Source organism: Octopus bimaculoides, chromosome 5 (assembly GCF_046866305.1).
Source record: "Octopus bimaculoides isolate indiv1 chromosome 5, ASM4686630v1, whole genome shotgun sequence".
Taxonomy (NCBI): domain Eukaryota; kingdom Metazoa; phylum Mollusca; class Cephalopoda; order Octopoda; family Octopodidae; genus Octopus; species Octopus bimaculoides.
Genome location: NC_142932.1, coordinates 112,569,771 through 112,591,029, shown reverse-complemented (window position 1 = coordinate 112,591,029; position 21,259 = coordinate 112,569,771). Strand labels below are relative to the sequence as shown.

The following is a 21,259-nucleotide window of genomic DNA, read 5'->3' as shown; positions in this document are numbered from 1 at the left end:
TCTGCTCAATGTAGTTTGTATTAACGCTCAACATCTCGTTCTCATTTGACAAAGCAAACTGATTCAGTCTCCCAAATTGCGCTTTTGGTATCTAATGCGTTTACGTAGTACTGATGTTTTGCTACGACCCAGATTGAATTGAGCAAATGCTAAAGGATAGTAATGACCAGTGGCGGCTCGTGTATAGGCACTGCGGAACTGCAACACCCCCTATTTCCACTCAATATTATCAGTAACATTCAATATAATGAGTCCTTTTTCTTTAATTCTTTAAGCTTAATGTCAGTAGTCGTCCCCTATTTTATGAAAAAAAAAAAAAAAAACACAAAAGTCCTTGTATAGAACTGTAAAGCACACAGTTTTACAATTCCAGCGACGCAGTGTTTAGCTGTTGTGCGCACGCTCACATGTCCGAGATAGGAAGCTTCACGCTAGGGAGAGAAGGCACTGGCGTTCACACAGTGCTGGTGAAAGGTAGTGTTTCTTTTTGACTCCGTGTGTTGTGCTTAAAAACGTGCTTATATTCTTGAATGTGATAAAGTGTAGAATTAGATTGTAGTAACGCCGTGCGCATGCGTAGTCTCACGCATGCGTGGAATTCAACATCCAAGCGTTCCCGCTTTATTCACTCTCTTTCGCGGCCGGCCGGCCATGAGCAAGGACGTGTCTAGCTGTCTTTCCGTCAATCCAACCCTGGGGACAGCTCACATCAACATTCCAACGTCTCAACAACCATGCTCACTCACAGAAGGCGTCTCAGCAACCAGACAATCACACAGAAGGCGTCTCAACAAACAAGATTAAAGCTGTATATTTTCCACCATGAATAAATATTGTTGTGTTGATAGTTTGGAGTTCTGCGTTCCGTTTATATTCTAATTTAATATAGGAAAGTAGGTGCACACCTAATGGTGTATAACCACTATTTCTATATAACTGGTGACCCCGAGTACGAACGACCGCAGCCACGAAATTTGAACTACCAAGCAACGATGACCACCAACGCCGTCGACAACAACAACCACTACCAACTACGAGCATCGCCCCCCGACGTCGCCAAAAGTTTCAATAGGACATCATTACCACCACACATACAGAACACAGCTACAGCTATAAACCAGTTCCTGCGCCGACGTCTTCACCATCAATGTACTGTCTACCATAATGTCGTGCGCCAACAACCCCACCACCAGGGACACACCAGATCAACACACTCGGTTTTATCTTCACTGTATGAGTGGAATATCCACTCACGCACAACAGTCAGAGCTAGCCGACTAGGATATTTAGTACCAGGTAACAGGTCGGCATTCGCATCGACGCTCTGCCAACTGACCACAACTTCCTGAGTACAGACATTCAACTTGTGTAACTCTTATACGAACTGGATTTTTTCTCTACAGACACTTTTACTATGTTCTGTGTTTTTTTTCTCTCTCACACACACACTTGTGCACTCATATATTTTCTTTCCTTCCAGAAACATTGCATGCATGTATCTCACAAGTGTACATTCGTTTCTTTGATTTTTCTTTGTGTGTGTTTGTGCCACATCTTGTGGGTGGTTTTCAGTGGCCATCCTGCCTCAGGCGTTCCTCCAAAAATTATATTATCGTGCGTTCCACACTGGCAAGGGGAGCCCTGTAGTAACGCCGTGCGCATGCGTAGTCTCACGCATGCGTGGAATTCAACATCCAAGCGTTCCCGCTTTATTCACTCTCTTTCGCGGCCGGCCGGCCATGAGCAAGGACGTGTCTAGCTGTCTCTCCGTCAATCCAACCCTGGGGACAGCTCACATCAACATTCCAACGTCTCAACAACCATGCTCACTCACAGAAGGCGTCTCAGCAACCAGACAATCACACAGAAGGCGTCTCAACAACCCAGAGTAAAGCCCTCTATTTACCTCCTTAAATAAATATTGTTGTGTTGATAGTTTGGAGTTCTGCGTTCCGTTTATATTCTAATTTAAAATAGGAAAGTAGGTGCACACCTAATGGTGTATAACCACTATTTCTATAAGATTATTATCCAGCTTCAGTGTTGCTGCCAGGATTTGAAAAATAGGGCAGATTCTTCCCCCCCTCCCTATTTTGTGATTAAGCGGGTATTTTTCGAAAAACAAGGGGGAATTCGAGGCAGTGTTCAGTGAACAAATTAAACACACTACCTGGCAGTGGCTAAAACGTGAACCGATCAAGTTCACGTATAAATATTCTTTTTATATGTTTGTTTCCTTTTACACAATATTAAAACAACAGCTGAAAATTTTCTGAAGCACCTCCCTAACTAATTCTATCTACGAGCCACCACTGGTAATGACATTGAAATCAAGCCAGTTTGTCTGCCGTAACTCAGTACTGTAACTGTTCCAGTCAAAGCAAGCAGCTTGGTGGCTGTGAAAGCTTTTCTCTCAGCTAAGAAAGAGACAAATTGGCAATGATCACAGCGTAATCAGAGTTGCTTAACGGTAACTCAGTTGTAAAACCGATAGCAGTTTGAGATGTAGTGGTAAATAGCAGATTCAAAGTGCTGTTGTCTCTTGTAGGGGTGGGTTACTACTTAGGACCAGTTTGAATCCAGTACTAAATCAAAGAAATCATACGCACTTTGTAGCCAGTGAAAGGTTTCCCCATCATTAGATTTAGATAATTGAAGTCACCAGTGATGAAAACATAGGTGACTATTTTCCTAGATGCAGCTCTCAGGCTATTTTACTAGGTAAAGCTGTGTCTCAATGAGAGCTTAGGGTACAGTAAATAGCGCCAAGTACAAGCATACATGTGCTTATTCGAATGTCGCAAAGAAATACCTCTTGTGGCGACTGCTTCTAATCTCCACACAGAACTGTTGAAATGCTTGAGCGGACAGAGACCATCACACCACCCGCTTTAGCCTTTGAGAAACAAGTTGTAGCCAGGCATGCGAGATCCCGTAACTTTTAACGTAAGAATAAAAGAAGTGGACCTTGTGTAAACTGCAGGTATTTAAAAACAGTAATTCGTAGTTTATCACGATTCATAAAAGATGGCATCGTTTTTGTTCTTTTTTTCACTTCCAGCTTTCCCGGGCTTTTTCATTGCTTCCCTTTGTTGGTTCGATATCCTCAGACCAGCTCTTTTCCGGGTGTCTCCAGATTTGACAAAGTTCCATATCTGTCCACCACCATGTAAGTTAAAAGTCACGATTCAAAGAAACTATAATATGTGGTATTGCGCTATATTGGGAAATAACCCAGGACTAATTCGAAACGATTCGATTTTCAAACCTAGCCTTATCGGTATATGCATACCTCGGTAGAACTCGAGAAGGATCTAGCTAGCTAACATGGGCTTAGATCCCGGTCGACCGCAGCGAAGGAACGAAGTCGTATGTGTTCGCGCGCGCTACATAAATTTAAAAAAAAGAAAGACTTAATTATTTTTCAAAGCTCATAGAGTGACAAAAGGAAAAAAGTAATCGATTACATTTAAGTTGAAATAAATATGATCAAGGGGAGAAAACTAGGTGTGATAACATATTGTAATGATTTTTGGAAGTTCAGTATTCTGTGGATCAGAAGTTTGATAAATTCAAGTAACAATTGGCTTGAAAAAAAATGTTTCAGATACTTACCCTTCCACTAAGAACTTTTTTATGGTCTTGTGGCTTTCGTTGTAAATTAAAAGAAACTTAAAACAGGACTTGCTCAATTTCAGCGAAAATAGAGACCTGAAGCATTATTATTAAAGTAGTTCTTAAACAGTGATGAGGGAGTATTTCAGAATGCCATGAACTTTTTAAAATATTATTGAAAGCCTTTTAGAAGATCCATGCTAATGCTTAAGCGTCGTGAAAAACCTGTTATTCATAATTTTCTTATACACAAACATGATTAATAAAACAAGCAACGGCTTTGGGGAGGGTTTATCTCTCTTTTCTTTTTCAAACTTCCCATGCAAAGCACACTTGTGATTTTTCATCTCTGGTGTGCCATGGGGTTAAAAAGATTGAGAATCCAAAGAATGAGGAACACTGGCAAGATTTGATCTTAAAATATAGAGGGTTATATCAAAATAGTTCAAGGCATTTAGTTTAGCATTCTATGGCTTCTGTCAACTCCAGTAACACTATCTTCAAGATACATTCATGTCGGGCTAGCCAAGTGGTTAAGAAGCTTGCTTCTCGACTATGTGATCTAAGCTTCCTTCCCACTTCAGTCAGAAAAGTTAGAGAAAGGAGATAGCATGCTGGTGGGCCAGAAGCTACAGCGTGCTTGTGTTTGATTTTATACTGATCAATCAGGTTGCCTTTTTCTGAATGCAGGCAACAATGCTTATGTGCCCTAAAAGTGGCCCTGTATCAGTTACGACAATGAGGGTTCTACTTGATCCAATCAGTAGTACAGCCTGTCTAAATCCAACTGATGATGTTACAACTTTTCTTGGTGTCCCCATCTCTCTCTCTCTCTCTCTGTATAGATTCAATGTAACAAAGAACATTCTCTTCCCAATTCAACACCAGATTTTTTTCAACTAACTCGCATATATATAAAAGGCATAAAGTTTCTCTAAAAATATCAACCCTGATGAATCTCTGAAATGAGATGAAAGTGCTAAATAAAATGATTACCCAAAACTCTGACTACCTCCTTTATGCATGTGTGTGTGTGTGTGATGATTTTGATTTGTGTGCCAAGCACAGCATTGTGGTCTTGAGCAAGACACTCCTTGACATCATGCTATAGTTATTGAAAAACAAAGATATCTATCCATGAAAAATCTGCCTCAATGAATTCTATCCAATCCATGCTAGAATGGAAAAGTGAGTGCTGAAACAATGATGATACATATATAACAGGATTCCACACAGTTTCTGTCAACCAAATTCACTTACAAATCATTGGCTGACCTGGTGTTATAAATGAAGACACTTGCCCAAGATGCTCCACCTTGGGAATGAACCTGAAACCTCACAGCTGTGAAGTGGACTTCTTAACCACACAGTCAAATACAGAGGAAAAATAAAAGCAGCCTATGTTATAGGTTTCTTTTCTTTTTCCTCCATATTTAACAACTGAAGGTGTGTTGTGTCTCTCTTTAGGACTTTGTTGCAGTTAAAAAAATTGTCAATAAATTTTCACATTTACCATTAAATTCAAATTTTCAATAAAATCTATTTTTCACTGTTAAATAATTTAGAGACAAGAATTTAATGATAAAGTAAAATTAGCTATATTAGCTACAGTTGTCACTCTGAACCGAAAATGACTTAGCATTCATGCTTTGTAAATTGTTTTAGGTGCTTATGTAGTTGTGAGCAGACATTGATATCCTCTTGGCTCTATCCCCTATGATCCAGGGGAACATCTAGAATATAACAGCTGGAGTTTCAAGCGTACTATACAAGCACTTGGGTGGTACTAATTTCAGCTGAGTAAACTGGAGCAATGTGAAATGATGTGTCTTAATCGAGGACACAATGTACAACCCGTTCCATGAATTGAGTCCATGAAATAATAATAATAAGACCAATACCCTAGCCACTAGTCTATGCATCTTCATATATGATAATTTAATAATAGGCGCAGGAGTGGCTGTGTGGTAAGTAGCTTGCTTACCAACCACATGGTTCCAGGTTCATTTCCACTGCTTGACAACCGATGCTGGTGTGTTTACGTCCCCCGTAACTTAGCGGTTCGGCAAAAGACACCAATAGAATAAGTACTAGGCTTACAAAGAATAAGTCCTGGGGTCGATTTGCTCGACTAAAGGCGGTGCTCCAGCATGGCCACAGTCAAATGACTGAAACAAGTAAAAGAATTCTTAATTTTGACCAAACGTCAGGAATTTCAAGGGAAAGAGTTTAGTTGATTACACTGACTGGAAATTTATTTTATCAAATCCAAAAGGATGAATGGCAATGCTGACCTTGGTAGGATCTGACCTCAGAACCAGAAAAAATGCTGCTAAGCATTTTCTCTTGTGCACTAACAATTCTACCAGCTCATTGCTGAAATTTAAAGGCAAAATATTCCCATTCAATATACATAAAGACACGAACAACATTTTACTAATATTGTTTTATTTTTGATAAATAGTATATCAGAGATGATTGAACTGTATTTTTCAGCAACACCCTTCTCTGCAGTGCCCCCTCAACCCCCACCCCCAATAATCAAATAAAGATTGTTAAAGAAAGTGTGCATATACTCAGTAATTATCTTTCAACATTACATTCATAAGTTAATACAATTACATCAAAATATTTTGATCATTTAATAATCAACAGAGATTGAAAACTTCAAAAATTACAAAAAGCTATTTCGGCTGTGATAAAAACAAGTGAAATGAAAAAAAAAATAAAAAAATAAAAACTTGAACTACGTTTGGTCAAAATCTTGATGGAATACTCTAAAAGTTATGGATAAAAAAAAAAAATTGCTGTTTCCAATCCCTACAAAAAGCATATTTCTTAGGATTAAAATTAGTAATCAATACTAGCTTCATTAACTCAATAGTAAACAATTTATTAAACCAGTGAAAAGACACTAGTGACTTTATTCATTTCATCAATATCACAATAACAAGGTGCTGTTTCAAATTTTCTAAAACATGATTTTTTTTTATATATAAAAATTAATTGAACTAAGAAAATATTCATCTGATCCAATAAAGCACCTAGTTCTAAGATGTCTTTGCAAAAATTAAATATTTAAAAAATAAAACATTAAAAGAGAGAAAAAGAAAAATTAAGTGCTTAAGATTTAGAAAATATAAAATATCTGAACAGAGTTACAGATTTTCACAGAAACCTGATGCAAAAAAACCAATTTCAATTTCATAAGTTCCAAAATTCCATAGCACACATTGCACAGGAATTTTCAAACTAAAGACAAACAAATGTTAAAATGGTGAATCTATTCAAAGACCAACTGAAATGTTTGTATAGATGCACCACATTAATTGTACTTCTGAGAATGAGAGTATTACAAAAAGAAATTCAGATTTCTTTTGATATGGTTTGTACTGTTCAGAGTTAATTCACTCTTTAAAAAAAAATGGAAATTCAAGACAAAGACAGAAGATTAATACCTGCCCAAAGGTTACAATTTAAATTAACAATGAGAATTAACATATTGAAATGTTAATAGACAGTGTGTGTGACAGACAGTGATTTGAAAGATGGTTGGTATGTGTGGAAAATAAAAAAATATTTTTAAAAAATACTCTCATTAAGTAAAGTAAAATAAAAGATAAGAAAGAAAGAAGATAAAAAAGAACCCCACTAAGCAGACATGTCTGCAACTTTTGTATGTTAATATGACTGAAGATCAACTGCAAAGGAAAACAAAATAAAAAGCCAGTTTTATTGCTTGGATTGGATTATCAACTGTGAAAAAAATCTACACAATGGCAACTACAAATAAAGGGTCTACTGGTTGAAAGGTCTATCAAATATGAACTTAAATTGTTACACATAATTACACAAGATTAATTATCTAACTTATACAGAAATATTGCTTTTGTCGTATGTAATATCAGAGTATAAAACACTATACCTTTTCTCAAATATTTCTAAGTAATTTTTTTTGCTTCTCTTTTTTAGACCCCTAATGTTGAATAATTTAAAAATTCATAAAAATGTCAATCCAGCATCTTCATATACTCTGAAGATTTTCTCTATTGAAGTTATGTAAGCTGCTGTCCGTAAGTCTAAGCCAAGATTGTACTTCATGGCAGTTCGCATGATATTCTGGAATGCAAACAAATATATGCAAAAATAAGCAAAAAAGAATACATGATAAAAAATAAAAATAGAAAAAAAAATGACGTTTGAATACAAATAAGTAAATGAAATTCTGTGTAAAATTGCATCAGTTGTTTGTTTAAGGCTCTAACACCTATTTTGTGTTCAAAGGTAAAACACCCCCTATCTTGTGTCCTTTCATCTAGACAGTGTCAACTTAACTAGGAAACAAGATACTAACCACAGTAAATGAAAGTTCAATATTGGCATAGTGTACCAATATTGGCATAGTGTACAACAGAGTGTACTGGACAATATTATAAAATAACCTTAGGTATTTGAGACTTGCACTATTTGACAGATCATAAGTAGAAACTTTTTCACTGAAGACATTTAAAAATCACACAAACTTGTTTTCTAACCACTTTTGTTTCATTTTGAGTTTTTACTATTAGATGTAAAAGAATAGTACAAGAAAAATTTGCATTCTCAAAATTGTATAACATCTTGAGAAATCATACTCTGAGATTCATGACCAAGAACCGTATATTGAACTGCTACATCTACCCTATGTACACATACATTAGTATGCAAGTGAGGTATGGTCTATAACATCAGAATCGAGGAGGTAAAGCTGTAAAATGTGGTTCTTAAGGAGAATATTAAGGATAGCATGGACAAAATGTCTAATGGAAAAGTGATGACCTGGGCTGCAATATAGAGGAAACTGCTTCATGAGATAAGGGCCAAGCAACTGAGATTTCTTGGTCATGTAATGAGGAAAGAGGGCCTGGAGAATTTAGCAATGGCCAGAAAGATTGAAGGGAAAAAAAGCAGAGGAAGGAGAAGGATGATATAGATACGAAGCTTGATGAACAGGTAGGAAGAAAGAGGCGTTAAATATCAGAAAGTGGAACTGTTACAGAAAACAAAGAACAGAGAGTTGTGACAGGACATGATCACCTTGTCCTATATTCTGGACGTGGCATCTAAGGAAAGAAGACTATTACAAAATGAAAAGAAGAAAATACTTGTTTTAAATAACCTTGAAGACTGTTTTTGAGAAAATGCTATGATTAATTGACAATATTCAATATTGACAAATACACTGAACCATTAAATTAATGCCCTAACAGCCTACCCTAATCAATCATAGAAATATGTTCAGGGAACACACAAGCAGTTAACTTATGTCAACATAGAAAAATGATCAAAATTGGAAATAAATTTACAACTGTTATTTGATAACTTAATACTTTATAATTTACAGTGTATTAAAATAATTGAAGGATTACTCACTCTAGCTGACCTTTCCATGGTATATTCAAGGCCTGAATGAACAATGTCTTTTTCAGATGCACCCTGCAATAGAAGGTAAGCAATTGTTTGTTAATCTTTCAATCGTTTCAGATTTATGCTTGGTGATAATAAAATAGAAATGCTTTAAATGTTTTCAAAAAGTGCTTCATTTACACTTACATACATACACACACACACATATATAAACACACAAGCATAACATACATACACATAACAAAACAGGAAAATGGAAATTTTTTGGTATTATTTATTTTCTATTACGCTGTCAGTACCGTGTGACTGGCCCTCGTGCCGGTGGCACGTAAAAGCACCCACTACACTCTCCGAGTGGTTGGCATTAAGAAGGGCATCCAGCTGTAGAAACTCTGCCAGATCAGATTGGAGCCTGGTGCAGCCATCTGGTTCGCCAGTCCTCAGTCAAATCGTCCAACCCATGCTAGCATGGAAAGCAGACATTAAACGATGATGATGATGTGTTTCATTTGCTAATAAGAACTACAAAGATTTACATATTATATAAGGAGAATAAAGAATACCAAAAGATTTCCATTTTCCTGTTTTGGTGCACAATAACTCTGCAAATATTTCCATAATCCTCAATTTTAATATGCACTTTGATTAACATACAACAGTCACTATGGATACGTATTGATTGTAATAATGGAATAAGCAGATGTGCTTCAAGAGGAAGCAGCTGGGATTTACCCTAACTACCTATATATATATATGTGCTGCATCAAACTACATGTGTTTTTCCACATGTCCACACAGTATCACAACAATCGGGATTGCTTCTCGGAGCGGGGGCGCTGCCTCCAGGCTAGTTCAGCAGCCTGGACTTGTTCATGCATGAAATGCACTAGTCAGACAATTCAATTTCAAAAAAAAGATCCTTCCAGACTAACATCACCTGGGCTGAATCGATCGCCCTTTGCGACCTCTGTTGCCACAACGACATCGTTGTCAAGCTGGCAGACAAAGGCGGCATAGTGGTGGTGTGGGGTGCAGACCTATCACCTCCTCTCCTCCAACCAACAGTGTGTGTCCTCCACCATCCATGATTTCATCACCTCTTCTGCCCTTGCCCCTACTGCCACCAACCTCATCATCCGAACACCTTATACGTCCACCATCTATTTCCTTCCCAAAATACATAAACCCGACAACCCTGGCTGCCCCATTGTTTCTGCCTGCAACTGCCACACAGAACTCATCTCTAAAAACTTCAACCTCATCCCGTCTCCTTTAATTGCTGCCCTCCCATCCCATATACATGACACCAATCAAACCCCTCGCATTTTTAATTTCTTCTCCTTCCCTCCCAGCCCCTCACACCTGTTCACCTTGGACATCAAATCCCTATACCACCCCATTACACCCTGTAAAGTGGTTGGCATTGCGAAGGGCTTCCAACCATAGAAACCATGCCACAGCAGGCAACAGCCTAGCACAACTCTCCAGCATGTCAGCACAGAAAACAGCTGTTAAATGATGATATACATGTGTGTGTGTAACTTCCACCACGACTTAACAACCAGTGATGGTTTGTTTATGTCCTCCATAACTTAGCAGTTCAGCAAATGAAATGAAGAGAATAAGTACCAGACTTTAAAAAAAATAAGTACTGGAGTTCATTTGTTCAACTAAACCCTTCAAGGTGGTACCCCACAATGGCTGCTGTCCAATGACTGAAACAGGTAAAAAATAAAAAAACAATTTAAAAAATACATACATGAATCCTAGCTTCAAAAGCACTAGATGGCATAATAGGAATTTTGCCTCCATTTTTACCAAATTTCGATTCCAATGAATTCTGGACACTCTCTATAAAAGATTAGAAAAAAAAAGTATAAAGTCACAAAGAAATTTTAACAATAGAGTGTAAAAATGTAACACAATTTTTTTCTTTTTCTAAACAAGTCATATAAAATGTAATTAACTAGAATAAACAAAGAAATAAATTATATTATCATCTATCATTATTATTTAAGGTGGCAAGCTGGTAGAATGTCAGGGATTTCAAGCTGGTTGGATGGTTAGGGATTTCACTTCTCAACCATGTGGTTTTGAGTTTCGTCCTACTGCACAGCATCTTGGTCAGGTGTCTTTTAATGTAGCCTTGGACCAGCCAAAAGCTAGAAACTGAAAGAAGCCCATCATGTGTGTTTCTTTACATTTGCATGTCTCCGAAAATTATTCAGTTACAAGGTGACACTTCAGTGATTTCCCTTTTCAACATCTGAAATATGATATCCCACATTTGAAAGACAGGTAAGAATTAGTGACAAAGAGGGCATCTAGCTATAAAACAAAGCCTCAGCAACATAGTTATCTAATCTGGGCTAGCATGGAAAAATGGATGCAAATACATACAAAAAAAAAATACATATTTGGCTGTGCAGTTAAGAACCACATGGTTATGGATTCAGTCTCATTGTAAGTCACCTTGAGCAAGTGTCTTCTAATAAAGCCTTCAGTGGATATTTGCCTTTTGTAAGTGAATTTGGTAGAGAGAAACTATATGGAAGCTCATCATGTGTGTGTGTGTGTGTGTGTGAATGTCTTTATGCCTGTTCTTATTTCTTATTTCTTTATTGCCCACAAGGGGCTAAACAAGGACAGACAAACGGATTAAGTCGATTACATCGACCCCAGTGCGTAAATGGTACTTAATTTATCGACCCCGAAAGGATGAAAGGCAAAGTCGATCTCGGCGGAATTTGAACTCAGAACGTAACGGCAGACGAAATACCACTAAGCATTTCGCCCGGCGTGCTAACGTTTCTGCCAGCTCGCCGCCTTTATGCCTGTTCTTGTCACAACCCATCCAATCACTACTACCACCACTTGGCAACCGTTGCTGGGTTGTTTATGTCCCTGCTACTTAGACATTCAGCAGAAAAGGTGAATAGAATAAGTATCAAACTTAAAATAAGTACTGAAGTTCATTTGTTTGACTAAAACTCCTCAAGGCAGATGCCTCAGTATGGCTGTAGTCCAATGACTGAAACAAGTAAATGATAAATGACACGTGTGTGTGTGTGTGTGTGTGTGTGTAACTAAAACAGTTACAAAAGGTTTAACAAAATCATTCTTCATTATTTACATTCGACGGATATTTGACCTCATCTTGGTTGTTGTTAACAACGTTTCGGCTGATACACTCTCCAGCCTTCATCAGGTGTCTTGGGGGAAATTTTGAACCTTGGTTCTCATTCCTAAGGTATTTTTCGATGTTATTATTATTATTATTATTATTCAGGTCACTGCCTGGAATCGAACTCGGAATCTTGGGGTTAGTAGCTCGCGCTCTTAACCACTACACCATGGGTATATCACATAGTGGTTAAGAGCACGAGCTACTAACCCCAAGATACCGAGTTCGATTCCAAGCAGTGACCTGAATAATAATAACATCAGAAATACCTTAGGATGAGCATCCAAGTTCGAAATTTCCCCAAGACACCTGATGAAGGCTGGAGGGTATATCAGCCAAAACATTGTGTTAACAACAAACAAGATTAGTACAAATATCCGTCAGATGTAAATAATGTACATAATTCCCCATCTCTTAAATATAGAACTGTAAAAATCATTCTTACCAAGAAGATGATAATTTGAATCTTTTTCATACTTAAATGTCAATCTACCATAGCTTACATGGTTAAGGTTTTTCAACCACTCAAAATAAGAAACAGTTACACCACCAGCATTAACATACATATCCTGTAAAATAAAGAAAAAAAGTATTTTTATTATTGTTCTGTTTGGATTTTTTTTTCTGTAAGTAAAAATTAGACAATGAAAGACATCTTGGTACAATTGTAGACCAAAAGTCATTATTTAAAATATCAAAGAGCCTAATTAGAACTTTTCTGGACTCGTATCTATTGATTAACAATTAGGATTTAAGATAATTCATTAAAAAAATCTTGCAAAATCTTAATCTAGATTGGATCACACCACAGTTTTTGTATAAAGAGCTTTAATAATGACTAATGAATAAATATGATTGATCCTTTAATTCAATTTGTGAAGCTGATTGTCTTTGATTAGGGTCTTGTATAAAAGAATACAATACAACACCAGTAGCAGAGTGCTATCCTTGTTGCATCTTACTAACTCATTTTATAATTTATTCACTACCATGCAAGGTTACAAATAATACAGTTTTTAAAATATAGAAGATTCAAAATTAGATACCGGAATAACAAGTTTCTTAGCTTCTAAAAAGTGTTCATAAGCACCAAGTGTAGTGGGTCCATTAGCAGCTTCAGCAATGATCTAGAAAGAAAAATTAAAAATAGAAAAAAATTTTGTGGCTTCTTCAAAGCACTTCTTCACATGGAAACATAAAAGAAGATAGAATGAACTACACACCTTTATATATATATATATATATATATATATATGTGTTGGCTTATGGCAGATGAATGAGAGACGTGTGCTCAATACATGTACACTCTCAGAGTGGTTGGCGTTAGGAAGGACATCCAGCTGTAAAAACTCTGCCAAATCAGATTGGAGCCTGGTGTAGCCATCCGGTTTCACCAGTCCTCAGTCAAATCGTCCAACCCATGCTAGCATGGAAAGCGGACGTTAAACAACGACGATGATGATGATGATGATGATATGAGTATTTTTTTAAATATTACTAAACGTTCGTCTCATGACTTAAGCCTCACAGCACTGTGATCTTCTCACCTGAAGATTGCAGTGGCACAAAACTCAAGTTGTGAGACAAATTTTCAGTTTCAATAAAAGAAAAGCTATAAATATGTTTCTGTGTGCATGTGTCGTTAATGCACCTGACATTTCACATTCCCAAGCATTACACTGGATATGAATATATACATATAATAAAGAAAGTTGATAATCTGAAGCAGTTAAGTGATAAACTTTAAGGCTGATAAATGTAAGACAGTTTTTTAAATAATCTTTGAAGACAAGTATTAAGTATCAAAACCCTAAATTATTCACTCTCAGCAGTGACTAAGTCACTTTGTATAGGGACACTTTTTTAGGATTTAGTTGACAATAATTAAGACCACAAGAATATATTTAAAATATAAGTAAAATACAACATTTAAATGATGTGTTTAATTCAAATTACGATAAACGTAAACAAACAAAGTTTGCTTTTAGAAGCGTTGAGATGTCTTAGAAAGTTAAAGAAGTGATTTTAAATTCTCAAACGCAGGATAATGCTAATAATATAGCCTGAACAGGATAAGCTACCCCTATTTTGCAGAAAAAAGTGTAGGCGGCCAGCCATGAGACGCAAACTCACACCTCCGTGATTACGCATCGTGGTGCTCTCGACCAATTAAGCTAAACTGCCCCATCACAAGTTTTTCTGCAAATTTAAGATGTATAGAAATCTTGCTTTATGAGACGCTATCATATGTTAAATTCAAATTACAATAAGCGTAAACAAACAAACGAAGTTTGCTCTTAGAAGCATTGAGATATCTTAGAAAGTTAAAGAAGTAATTTTAAATTCTCAATCGCAGGATAATGCTAATAATATAGCCTGAACAGGACAAACTACCCCTATTTTGCAGAAAAAAGTGTAGGCGGCCATAAGTTAATTATACAATCAGTGAGATTATTAATAAATAATCAATGAAATCTACAAGATGAAAATTAACAGAAGAGGACAAGAGGCATTATTGCACATTATCATGACTAGTTGAACTGTCATCAAATTTTCTGCCGATTCACTATCAATCACTAAACAATAAAATTCATTTCAACACAAGATATGCATTCAATATTTCTATCTTGAAATCACTGAAATCAACCTCCTTTTATTAAGAACATAAAATATTAAGTGAAAAAGAAATAGTATATTCACTTTAGCTTTAACTTTGTGAGCATTTTCCAAGGTTAATTGTTTCTCACCAGCAGCTGGTACAAGAATGTCACACTGTTCATATAAAATACTTTCTCCAACATATGGTTCAGCTTCAGGGAAGCCAACAATAGTTCCATGTTCCTGAAATAATGAACAGTACAGAACAGAATTAGCAAAGAAAAATCCCTTCAAATATTAAATAACAAGAAAAAAAAATAGAAAGGACCTTACTTAAATTTTAAATATTAATTGCAACAAATAACAAAATTGTCTTCAGAGATGGAAAATGTTTCAATATTTACATCTAAACTATGTTTCCATCAGTTTGAACTCCGATCAGCATCAGGTGTTTTATTCATGGGTGTATACAGAATACCATAGTGGAATTGAACTAGGAATCTTTATTTCTAAACTAAAGATAAAAATGTTCTTATCTACTAGGACACTAACACATAGGCAGACATTTCAACATTTAATACAAAAATCAATATTAATAAATTCCTAAAATATTAATATTTATAACGAGAGGTATATTAAAATGACTGAAGATCAATAACTTACTAGTTTATAATCTTCAAGTTTTCGGGGATCAATTCCATTTGGATTATAGATAGCACCATCAATTTCCATGATTCCAACACATTTTGCACCAGCTCTGTGAAGATATCTCATTGTGTGGAGACCAACATTACCAAAGCCCTAAATAGAAAGAAATTAGTTACTGATCATCAGTTCAATAATTTTCAAAATAGCTGATCAGGAGAGATTGGAGCAAACAGAAAAGGGCCAAACCAAAAAAGTATCCCTAATATTTTGATTACTAACACTCTGCTACTAATTTTATTTATTAGTGCCAAGAATGTTCTACCTATAACAGCAGCACTATACAAATGAAGCAGAACGAGCCAGTGCATGATCCTCTGTGGTTACTTACCCTGCTAGAAATAGCAGCCAAATTTCTCTTAGCTTGCACCAACCCCAAAATGGAAGTTGACATTGAATATATTTCAGTATACATTTATTAGAAAATAAGATGAAATGGTTGATCATAAACCTGCCCAATAAGAGCTGAACTGAGGCTAAAGAGCAACTAAAAGCAGGACATTAGTTCACTTATTTCCTGCCTGACAAAACTTAAGCTTTTCTGCAAAGGATATCATCTCATCTACTTGTACTTAATTCCTGAACCATCATTCACCATCCTAGCATCACTCCACTTCTATCATGATGTCCATGTAACCAGATATGGCATTCATCTTTCTCCATTTCCTATGGGTCTCTTAGGTGACATCTTCAAATATTAACAGCACCATATTTGATGCTATCCATCACTCATTCTGACACAATTTTATTGCTATCCCTCATCAAGCTGATTGTAGGTTTTTCTATTTAACCAGCAACTAGCTGCCAACAATCATTATATAGCTCTCTGCCTTCACCCTCTCTCCTGTTACTCCATTACATTCATACTAATACTCTCTCCTCTTTCTCAATTTGGGTCACAACTCACCTTCTGTTCACACTATTGGTCACATTTGCTTCGAAGGTTATGCAGAGGAGAAAGGAGACAATACAACCTCTCTGGTGCTGGTGTAACAATAAAACATACCCAATATGCTCTGTAAAGTGATTGGTGTTAGGAAGAAACCATGCCAAAAAGGAACAAATGAACGAGACAGGGTCTTCTAATTGCCGAAGGGGGCAGTTACTCCTAAATAACAATTTACTTGGAGCATGAGGACTCACATGGAAAGCAAACTTAACTGTGTATGTTATTAAGAAGCTCACTTTGTATCCATATGGCTTCAGGTTCAGTCTCACTGTGTGGCATCTTGGGCCAATGTCTTGCAGACTAACTAATGTCTTGTGAGTGAATTTGATTGATGGAATTGTGTTCAAGTCCATTGTGTGTGTGTGTGCATGTGTGTTTGTACCCCCACCACATGACAACCAGTGTTGGTTTGTTGATGTCCCAGTAGCTTAATGATTTAGCAAAAAACAAAAAAAAAGACCAATAGAGTATGCATCAGGCATAAAAAAGAAGTACTAGGATTGATTTGTTCAAGTAATCCCTTCAAAGAGGTGCACCAACATGGTAGCAGTCCAGGGACTGAGACAAGTAAAATGATATGTATTAACAAGTATTTATCAACATAGCTGATCATTCAATTAGGTCAAGGTAAAATAGATTATCTATTTTACATTGAATCAGATGGTCTGATTTACAACTTGGAGTGTGTGTAATAAAAATCTTTAAAACAGATGAAATCTAAGTACAATGGTGGTGTCTTTGACATCCTTTGGTGAGCATGTTTTTAACTCGCTGTAAAATATCTCTGGATAATTTTTTTTTTTTTCTTTAACCCTTTAGCATTCGGATTACACTGTAAAATGTAATGCTTATTTTTTCACTTTATTTCGAACTAGCTGGCCCCGTGCTGTCAAAAATGATGGCTAGTTGTAGTATTTTATGTATAAATATGGATGGTAAATCAAATTAATACACTTGTCAATGTTATCTAGTGGTTGTCTTTTGAGATGTGACACTAATCATTGTTTCTTACTGAAAGAATGCTAGTTCACACATACATTCATATATTTCCCTTGTACACACACATACGGCAATCTTTCGATACCAGTACCAAATATCAGCCTTTTCCGTATAAAGATCCAGCAACCCCTGTTAACGGAGACAAAACCCAGATTTAAAACACTGGATGATGATGATCTACACACATAAATAAGAAATTTTAATTATATTTGTTATGGAAAATAGAGTAATTTTTATGATTACACAAACAAGCACACACATCTGTACACCTAACCAAAGAAAACTTCACTGCAAAATGGAAAGCACGCAAGTAATAAGGTCTAAGAAAGTGAAGGTAAAACCTGACACTGAGAGAAGAGTAGATTATGCTAACAATAGCTAAATTTTGCTTTCATGAGAAAGTCTTATTTTCGATGGCTTAGTAGCAATTAAAACCATTTCGATGACAAAGTTTGTTTAAAATCCTGTAAATAAGTAAATAAAATATAAAGGGAGGAAAAACATCACTAAGATATAATACATTTTGTGGAGGTTTCACTCCCACCCCTTCTCTCCTTCCATTCTTGAGAACTTCCTATTCACACACCCTGGCCAATCCTCTATCATTCCATTTATATTCACATCCATGTACCTTGAGAGTATGGCCCTAGCACATTACCACCCCCTCTCTCTCCCTCTGATTGGAGTAACCATGTATTTCCTCTACAGCAAGACACTTGTCTGTCCCTCCACTCATACTCTAACCTCTCAAAACAGACCTTCTTCAATACCCTCACCCCTACACCTCAAAGGATTCTTGTCTTGTGAGTCACCAAGCACCTATTGCACTCTGCTGGCATTGCGAAGAACATCCAGCCATAAAAGCCATGCCAAAGCAGTGGAGCCTGGCACTGTCCTATGGCTTACCAGCTCCTGTGAAATTGTCCAACCCATGCCAGCATGGAAGAGGGACATTAAATGAGGATGATGATCATCATTTGTAAATAATATTTGCACTCAAAGTTTGAATAACTCAATAAACCTTTCTTTTACTTGTTTCAGTCATCTTGACTGTGGCCATGCTGGAGCAGCCCCATTTAGTTGAACAAATCAACCTCAGGACTTATTCTTTGTAAGCCTAGTACTTATTCTATAAGTCTCTTTTGCCAAACCACTAAGTTGTGGGAACGTAAACACACCAACATCAGTTGTCAAGCGATGGCGGGGGGTGGGGGTGGGGGCACAAACATGGACACAAAAACACACACAAATATATATATATATATATATGTATATATATATAAATTTAAATGAGAGTTTTGACGCTAATAGCCATTATTATTTAAAGAGATTGATCCATAAGGAGTCTACTATAGACCTTTGTGGAGAAATTTTTGCTATTATGGTAGCGATTACATGTTTATCTCATCAACACATTGTGGAGATATCATTATATGAACAAATATATATATATCCCGAGGCTATAGTAGAAGACACTTGTCCAAGGTGCTATGCAGTGGGACTGAACCCGGAACCTTGTGGTTGGTTAGCAAGCTACTTACCACAGTCACTCCTGCGCCTATATATGCTTAATATATTGTAAATAAAACATAGATCAGAAGCCAATATTCTGAGAAGAAAGTTTGAAATAAAATGTAATGTAGTCTTGTTTATCACTGATCCAGTGTAACATGGTACACTTAATTGTAACCTATGTCACACTTCTCACAGATTGATCTGTGATAACATGGGTCAGTGGTCAGTTGAAGATTCTTCTTGCACAGCAAAAAAATGCATCACGGTAACCATCCACAATGCTCAGCTGCAAAGAATGCATTAACTATTGCTTGTGTTTACATCACCATGCTGTAAGGCTGCATATGTTTTTATAGATTTATGTACTAATGCCCAAAGACATGCCACCAACAAGCAGAAAAAATATGAAGGTGCCTGATCCTAACAAACAATACAGATGAATGCATTCACTACCAGAAAAGGTTGTGATGATCAAGAAAATACACGATGGTAGAAGTTTCACTGCTGAGTCTGTTGTTGTTGGTACTCCGTCGCTTACAACATCAAGGGTTCCAGTTGATCCGATCAACGGAACAGCCTGCTCGTGAAATTAACGTGCAAGTGGCTGAGCACTCCACAGACACGTGTACCCTTAACGTAGTTCTCGGGGATATTCAGCGTGACACATTGTGACAAGGCTGACCCTTTGAATTACACGCACAACAGAAACAGGAAGTAAGAGTGAGAGAAAGTTGTGGTGGAAGAGTACAGCAGGATTCGCCACCATCCCCTGCCGGAGCCTCGTGGAGCTTTAGGTGTCCTCGCTCAATAAACACTCACAACGCCCGGTCTGGGAATCGAAACTGTGATCCTATGACTGCGAGTCCGCTGCCCTAACCACTGGGCCATTGCACCTCCCACTGCTGAGTCTATCATTCATTCTATTTATAAAGTGAATGGAGATTATTCCTTTATCAGTTGGTTTTTTTTTGCTTTTGTTTTTTTTTTCTATCTTTTCGAAACTAAACCTCTGTGATAAATGAGGATAGATGTTTATTGAACTCACAAACTCAAGAAACAATGACAATATAAAAAAAGTGACACATTCTAAATGATACAACGAAGTGAATATGATATCAATAATAGTCTTCTTTTGACATAATAAAAATAGAATTAACCAAACTAAATTTGGAAAATACCCACATACAATGCAAAACCATTATTTTCTTAACAATAATAGACAAATGATTTTAATATTTATTTATTAATGTACAAAAATTACTCAAACATGTCTGGAATTTTCTAACAATAAAAGAAAACTTAGGAAAAATTTAGAAATGTAGTAAATAAAAAAAAAAATATTAATAAATGCAACAGAGCTGCTTTGCTTATTTTTGTTTTTAAACATCAATGGCAATATAAGTAAACATTTCTAAATATTCAGATATTTGCATAGGACTGGTAGGAATAAATGTTTTATTATTGAGCAGCTTTTATCACACTAACTAATCAATCAGTAATCAAGTAAATCAATCTGTTTTGAGTCAGATTCACTGAAATATTAAGATTGTACTGGCTATACTTTGTAGCTATAAGTATAAAACAATATATATTTGAAATTGTTGTTTGTATTTGTAACTAGCAGAGATACCCAGCATTGCTTGGGATTAAAAGGGCAAAGTTTGTATATAAGAAGAGAAAGTGAACAGGACAGAGAGAGCAGGAAGTGAAAGATATATGCACATGTATACGAAATGGACATGTGTGTGTGTGTGTGTGTATGTGTGTATGCGCATGTGAGTGAGTGAATGAGTGAAGGTGTATGTTGTGATGATTGATGTCTTAAGCTACACACACATATAGAAAATGTGATGTCATTGTCGTATAAAATGTTTACGATAGTTCATTTATGGAAAAGATTATAATGTTAAATTTTTGAAATGCAAATATGTGAATGTGAAAATTAAGTTTAGTTTGTAGCCAAAGTAGTACTGAATCTTTTGATACCCCATACATCAAAATCAGTAACTCAGTTTTGGAATGCATAAGGAATAGGAATAAATAAATAAATAAATATATATATATATAGGACAGACTTCTTTCAAACTGAAAGTATTATCTAACATTACAATAGAGATGTAATACTGAAATAGTGTAAGAGATAAGAGATTGCACTGGGCTCGCATTAGGCAAGAAGTTGAACATTTTTTTGGCCCATGACACTGCATGGACCCTAAGTAAGGCATGTGTAAAATTTGAATGAAATTGGTTATGTAGTTCTCGAGTTTTAGGGATTCACACAGACAATA

At 36.2% G+C, this 21,259-nt stretch overlaps 1 protein-coding gene across 1 annotated transcript in view; it reads right to left on the bottom strand.

The window, feature by feature from the left end:
- Positions 1–6,046: 6,046 nt before the first annotated feature.
- LOC106868507 (glutamate dehydrogenase, mitochondrial) overlaps positions 6,047–21,259 on the bottom strand; it is a 35,879-nt gene continuing 20,666 nt past the window's right edge. Inside the window, exons 6-12 of the mRNA XM_014913814.3 lie at positions 15,467–15,604; positions 14,906–15,046; positions 13,252–13,332; positions 12,651–12,774; positions 10,781–10,872; positions 9,028–9,090; positions 6,047–7,734 (exon numbers count right to left, since the gene is read on the bottom strand). Coding sequence (XP_014769300.1) covers positions 7,615–7,734; positions 9,028–9,090; positions 10,781–10,872; positions 12,651–12,774; positions 13,252–13,332; positions 14,906–15,046; positions 15,467–15,604 — 759 coding nt within the window. The 3' untranslated portion in view covers positions 6,047–7,614. The remainder of the gene's footprint in view (positions 7,735–9,027; positions 9,091–10,780; positions 10,873–12,650; positions 12,775–13,251; positions 13,333–14,905; positions 15,047–15,466; positions 15,605–21,259) is intronic.